Genomic DNA, 7394 nt, shown 5'->3' on the forward strand with positions numbered 1-7394 from the left:
TCCCTAAAACAGCTTTTTGAACTCGGTATGGGAATTACGAATGCTTAGTGATGTCATTTGGGTTGACAAATGCCCCAGTAGCATTTATGGATTTGATGAATCGGGTGTTCAAGCCTTATTTGGACTCTTTTGTGGTTGTATTCATTGATGATATCTTAATTTACTCCAACAGTCGAGAGGAGCATGAGCAACATCTTTGAAGTGTGCTTTACACTTTGAAGAATAATCAGTTATATGCCAAGTTTTCAAACTGTGAGTTTTGGTTAGACTCAGCTGCCTTTTTGGGGCATGTGGTATCGGCAAAAGGCATAAAGGTGGATCCTAAGAAGTTAGATGTTGTTCAGAATTGGCCTAGACCTACTTCAGTTACATAGATCCAGAGTTTCCTAGGTTTGGCAGGTTATTATCGTCGGTTCGTGGAAGGGTTTTCATTTATAGCAAGCACATTGACCAGACTAACCTAGAAGGGTGTCCCATTCAGATGGTCAGACGAGTGTGAGTTGAGCTTTCAAAAGCTCAAGACCGCTTTGACTACAGTGCCAATGTTGGTATTACCCACAGGTTCAGGATCGTATACAGTATATTGTGATGCATCTCACACTGGGCTTGGTGCAGTATTAATGCAAGATGGCAGGGTGATTGCATATGCGTCGCGGTAGTTGAAACTTCACGAGAAGAATTATCCTGTTCATGACTTAGAACTGGCAGCCATTGTTCATACGCTGAAGATTTGGAGGCATTACCTCTACGGTGTCTCGTGTGAGGTATTTACTGATCATCGTAGCCTTCAGTACCTGTTCAAACAAAAAGATCTTAATTCGAGGCAGAGAAAATGGCTGGAGTTGTTGAAAGACTATAATATCACCATTTTGTATCACCCCGAAGAGGCCAATGTGGTGGCCGGTGCTTTGAGTAGAAAGGTTGTGAGTATGGGCAGTCTTGCGTATATTCCGGTTGGTGAGATGCTATTAGCTGCAGATGTTCAGACTTTGGTTAATCAGTTCGTGAGGTTAGATATTTCAGAACCCAGTCGGGTTCTAGCTTGCACAGTCGCTCGGTCTTCTTTATATGAGCGCATCAGAGAGAGGCAGTATACTGATCCTTATTTACTTATCCTTAATGACACGGTGTGACACGGTGATGCCAAATAGGTTGCTGTGGGGAAAGATGGAGTTCTGCGAATGCAGGGTCGTATTTGTGTGCCTAATGTGGATGGGCGTCGTGAATTAATTCTTAAAGAGGCACACAGTTCCAGGTATTCAATTTATCCAGGTACCGCCAAAATGTATCAAGATTTGCGGAAATATTATTGGTGGAGGAGAATGAAAAAGGATATAGTTGCATATGTAGCTCGATGTCTGAATTGTCAGCTAGTTAAGTACGAGCATCAGAAACCTGGTGGTTTGCTTCAGAAGTTAGAAATTCCTGAGTGGAAGTGGGAGCGTATCACTATGGATTTTGTTGTTGGGCTCCCACGGACTCAGAGAAAATTTGACGCAATTTGGATCATTGTGGACAGGTTGACCAAGTCAGTACATTTCATTCGAGTGGCAGTTACCTATTCTTCAGAGATGTTAGCTGAAATTTACATTCGTGAGATTGTCCGCCTTCACGGTGTGCCCGTGTCTATTATTTTAGATCGATGTACGCAGTTTACCTCATATTTCTGTAGGGCTATACAACATGAGTTAGGCATGCGGGTGGATTTGAGTACAACATTTCATCCACAGATAGACGGACAGTCAGAGCGCACTATTTAGATATTGGAAGATATGCTCCGCGCTTCTGTTATTGACTTTGGAGGTTCTTGGGATCATTTCTTGCCACTTGCAAAGTTTGCTTATAATAATAGATACCACTCGAGCATTCATATGGCTCCATATGAGGCATTATACGGAAGGCGATGCCGATCGCCAGTTGGTTGGTTTGAACCAGGAGAGGCTCGGTTGTTGGGTACCGATTTGGTACAGGATACCTTGGATAAGGTCAAGATTATTCAGGATCGGCTTCGCACAGCTCAATCTAGGCAAAAGAGTTATGCCGACCGTAAAGTTTGTGATATTGCATTCATGGTTGGAGAAAGAATATTGCTCCGGGTTTCACCTATGATAGGTGTAATAAGGTTCGGAAAGAAGGGCAAGTTGAGCCCTAGGTATATTAGACCCTTTAAAATTCTTGAAAGGGTGGGTGAAGTAGCTCCGAGTCTGACATGCGGAGTAAATATCCACACCTTTTCTCCAGCTCAGGTACTTTTTCTAACTCCGTTCGAGGACGAACGTTTGTTTTATAGGTGGAGAATGTGATGACCCAAAATGTCATCTTTAAATTTAAGACCTCGAAAAGCAACATTTATCATTTCTCGACTTGCGTGCGTAGTTCGTAAAATTTTTTGGAATATTTTCATGTGAAAAATGGAGTAAAATATGAAATAGAGCTTTAAAACACAACTGAGTTGACTTTGGTCAACATTTTTAGCAAACGGAGATGGATCAGTATTTTGACAGTTCCGGTAGCTCCGTATCATTATTTGGGACTTGGGCGTATACCCGAAATTTAATTTGGAGGTCCCTTGCTCAAGTTATGACCATTTAACGAAACTGGCAATTTAAAGGCTAAAGATTTTCAAGTTTGACTACGGGGTTGACTTTTTGATATTAGAGATGAAATCCGATTCTGAAAATTTGAATAGCTCCATTTTGTCATTTATGACTTGTGTGCCAAATTTGAAGTCATTCCAGATTCATTTAATATGTTTTGGCACAAACTTTGCAAATTGAAAAGTTTAAAACATAAAAGATCGAATCGAGGTGTGAATTGAAATTTTGATGTTGTTTGGCATGAATTGAAACTCCGAGTAAGTCCGTATTATGTTTCTGGACTTGTTGGTATATACAGACTGGGTCCTGAGTACCCCGAGCATGATTCAAATCGAAATCGGAACAAGAATTGGATTTAAAGCAAAAATATGAAATTTGGCCTTCTAGTGTAATCGCACCTGCAAATTTTTGACTGCAGGTGCGAGCTCGCAGAAGCTAGCCTTCGATCGCAGATGCGCCCGGGTGTGGCTGGGCAAAAATCCGCAGGTGCGAAAATCTGCACGCACCCGCGCGTCCGCAGAAGCAGACACAATAATCGCAGAAGCGGAGGTCAGCGCAGGTGCACATTTTTCCTCCGTAGGTGCGAGGCCTCGCCTGGCAGCACCATTTCGCAGATGCGAGATTTTGCTCGCAGATGCGAGCTCGCATGTGCGAGCCCAGGCACTGCAGGTGCGGAAATTCCTGGGCAATGTATATTTCGAAGAGTCCGATATTATTTTCACATTTTGGTCGTTTTCAGCTCGGTTAAGGCGAATCTTTGGGCGATTTTCACGGGAAATATTGGGGTAAATATTTCTTATCCTATATTGATTATATTTCTTGATTCCATACTCGTTTATATCACGAAGCCGTGAATTTATAGAAGAAAAATCAGATTTTTCTAAAATCTTCCAAAAATGAGAAATTTAGATTTGAAGGTCCATTTGATATCGGAATTGGATAAGTTTTGTATGGTTGAACTCGCAGCGGAACGGATGTTCGTATTTCGCGAGTTTTTCAGGGATTTTAAACGTGGGTTCCACTATCGAATATTTTAATGAATTTTAGATTTTTATCCGGAAAATTAGTAAATTCATATGGAATTAATTTATATGATTCGTATTGAGTATATTGAATTGTTTATGAATAGATTTGAAGATTTTGGAGACAAATTTAAAAGGAAAAGCTATGGTCGAGTAATTGATTGGAATTTGCAAAGCGAGGTATGTATCGTGGTTAACCTTGACTTGAGGGAATAGAACCCTTAAATTATTTGTTATGTGAAATGCATATTAACGACGTATAGGCGAGGTGACGAGTGCCTATACGTCGTCAAATTAATTATTTGCATAATTATTTGAAAATTCTAAATTTGTTTTAATACATGTATTAATTGTTATAATAATTGTTTCTCTCCTATTCTTTGCCAAATATTAATTGTTAAATCCCTGTAATAATTGCTACATACTTATTTGAATTATGTTAATATTATTTTTATAGGGGGTTTATTCCCAACAGTATATCTCTCAGAAGTGGCACCTTCAAAATGGCGAGGTGCATTCAGCACAGGCTTCCAATTCTTCATAGGCCTTGGCGTTGTTATAGCGAATTGCATAAACTATGCCACCTCTAAGCTCAGCTGGGGATGGCGCCTCTCCGTCGGCCTGGCCGTAGTTCCAGCCGCGACAATGATTATAAGTGCACTTCTCATTTATTTTTGTTCGTTTTCTCTTTTACATATAATATTGGCATCTGGACCGTCTTTTATGCTATTTCTCATTAGTACAGGAACCGTGTATATCATGCACTTAGTACTTTTTTTTTATCTCTCCTGAGATTTGAACCATTATACTTCAAAAAAACAAGGGATCTTTACACAAATAGCAGGTTCACTGTTAACTTTCTTAGCTATATACATAAATTATACATTAATTATACATGATTATGCACATACAATACATGAACTATGCATATATTATACCTCCACTAGCTATTTTTAGTTTAATCAGTTGGGTGGGGGGCTATTTGAGTTAATTCTTCTATTTAATATTACACTTTATTGACACTAAGTCACACTTTTGGGTGCAGGTGCACTTCTCATTTCAGACACACCTAGCAGCCTAGTTGAGCGTGAAAACTGTTAGGGTGGAAAATGGGCGGATTAGGCTGAATTTAGGCGGGTCAAGATGGGTTAGGTCAATAAATGGGTCATTGCCCAACCCAGCCCAAAGTGTACTTGGGCTAAGATGGGCCGGGTCAAGATGGGCTAAAAAATGGATCATAGCCCGCACTTCTCATTTCAGACACACCTAGCAGCCTAGTTGAGCATGAAAACTGTTAGGGTGGAAAATGGGCGGATTAGGCTGAATTTAGGCGGGTCAAGATGGGTTAGGTCAATAAATGGGTCATTGCCCAACCCAGCCCAAAGTGTACTTGGGCTAAGATGGGTCGGGTCAAGATGGGCTAAAAAATGGATCATAGCCCAACCCGCCCAACTTGATTATGTTTTAGAACCATGCTCCTCTTGTATAAACAAAATTTTTTACCTTTTATACACATATGTATAAAAGATAAATAAATACTATTAGTATTTTGAGAATCAAAATATATTTACTTAAATAACAAATTAATATTTAAAATATGTGAGTTGAAAAATATTTTGCAGGTGGGGGGTTGGAGTGGGTGGGTGGTGCAGAAAAACGAAAAAACAAAAAATCTAAAATTGAAAATACCAAAAAAAAGTAAAAAAAAAATTGAGGGGGTTTGCGGGGGAGGTTTGGGGTGGGTGGGTGGTGCAGAAAAACGAAAAAATAGAAAACAGAAAAATAAAATACAAAAAAGAAAGTAAAAAAAAGAGAATTGAGGGGGTTTGGGTGGGTGGTGCAGAAAAACGAAAAAACAGAAAATTGAAAATACAAAAAAAAAGTAAAATTGGGGCAACTAAGTAAATTTTAAAAAAAAATAGCTATTGGGTTGTACTTTTCCGTTGTGATTTTTCTTTTCTTTTATTATTAATAAAATAGCTACTGGCACCCCGCCTAGTAGTATTAAAAAAAAAAGAAGTAAATTTCAAGATAAGTTGAGTTGAAATCCCTTTGTTTTGGGTGAGCTTCAGGGTTTGTATTTGGGCTACTTCATGGTTCAGAATGAGATATAAGTAATAATGGGTTAACTTGGACTCAACCCAAATAGTCCCATGAGCTAAAATGTTTGTAGTCCAACCCATTAATCTCTTGGCGGTTGGGCGGATTGGACAGGGTTGAGCTCAAATTGTCACCCTAGTGGAAAGTTGGAGCAAGCAAAGCAGTCTCTAGCAAAAGTTCGAGGAACCAATAATAACACTGAAATTGAAGCTGTGTTAGCTGATCTTATTAAATCTAGTGAAACTGCAAGAGCTTCAAACGAAGAGCCTTTTGTAACAATCTTTAAGAGACGACATCGGCCTCATTTGGTCATGTCCATTGCCATACCATTTTTCCAGCAAATGACGGGGATTAATATCATTGCATTCTACGCCCCTGTCCTTTTTCGATCAGTCGATTTTGGGAATAACTCGGCTCTACTTGGTGCTGTTATACTTGGATTAGTCAATCTTGGTTCAATCCTTTTGTTTACTGGTATTGTTGATCGGTTTGGTCGGAGATTTCTCTTCATACTGGGTGAAGTACAAATGCTCTTCTGCCAGGTGTGTGCTTAACTAATAGCCAACTGAGACAACACGTTATGCACCCATATATCCAAAGATAAAACTCAAGGAATAGTTAGTTGAAGAGTTAAATATGTTTTGTGCGTCGATAGTCTATAAGTTGTTTTCTCATCTTGGCTTACAACAATATATGTAACTTTTCGTAACAAGCCAGATAAGGTAACCATTATAATAATAGCGTAAAATTTCTTGATATTGTCAGTGTATATAAGTTAAATTCTTAGAGAATCTTAACTTCCTATATGTTGACGTTGTGTTGTTTTGTTGCAATATCAAGTTAAATAGACATGCAATAACATATAAATGCAAGCTTTTAACAAATTTGGTAGGGTAACCGATCAAGAAAATAGAGTAAATATTAAATTATACTTATAAATGAAAGATATTTATATTGTGAGTGTGTATAACTTTGATGATCCTTATGATAATTACATGATTGGCTTAATGTTGGTGAAGGTAGCTATTGCTTCTACACTTGCATCTTCAATAGGTGAAAATGGAAACAAACACATAACCAAGCAATATGCTACCTTAGTCCTTGCCCTGATGTGCATCTATGCTGCTGGTTTTGGTTGGTCATGGAGTCCTCTAAGTTGGCTCATTCCAAGCGAAATAATTCTGATGAACATTCGATCGACGGGGCAGAGCATAAGTGTGGCCGTGAACTTTGCCACCACATTTGTGTTGTCTGACATTTTAGCCAATGCTTTGTCACTTCAAGTATGGGGCTTTCTTGATCAGAGCTAGTGCCGCAACCGAGTGAGCAAAGAAGTTGAATGGATTATACAAAAGTTTTATACTGTTAGATGTTTCTGTGATCTCTAGAAATAGGAATTTTATCGTAAGTGGATCATGATAAACACACAATTAAGTAAATAAAAGTATTTTTGCTCTAACAGATAAAAATTTATATTTGCAATAAGATTAACTCAGAATTTTAAGTTTACAAACGTGGGAAGAAGAAATAATCTCACTACAACACGTTCAACAAGTTAGAAAGAAGCTCTTCCATATTAAAATTCTAAATATTAGGACTTTGTACCTAGTTCAATTAAAGAATGAGTAAAATTTTTATTGTTTTCAAGGTCCTAGTATATTAGAAAAATAATTAA

The 7394-nt window shown here is 38.5% G+C and overlaps 1 protein-coding gene across 1 annotated transcript in view; it reads left to right on the top strand.

Annotated features, from left to right (window-relative positions):
• The window catches only part of LOC107813720 (sugar transport protein 5-like), a 53104-nt gene extending 46059 nt beyond the window's left edge, over positions 1-7045 (top strand). Inside the window, 5 exon segments of the mRNA XM_075227249.1 lie at positions 4095-4274; positions 4665-4706; positions 5834-6261; positions 6739-6971; positions 6973-7045. Of these exon segments, the coding sequence (XP_075083350.1) occupies positions 4095-4274; positions 4665-4706; positions 5834-6261; positions 6739-6971; positions 6973-7045 (956 nt within the window).
• Positions 7046-7394: the final 349 nt, after the last annotated feature.

The sequence above is a fragment of the Nicotiana tabacum genome, chromosome 12, assembly GCF_000715075.1.
Source record: "Nicotiana tabacum cultivar K326 chromosome 12, ASM71507v2, whole genome shotgun sequence".
NCBI classification, from domain to species: domain Eukaryota; kingdom Viridiplantae; phylum Streptophyta; class Magnoliopsida; order Solanales; family Solanaceae; genus Nicotiana; species Nicotiana tabacum.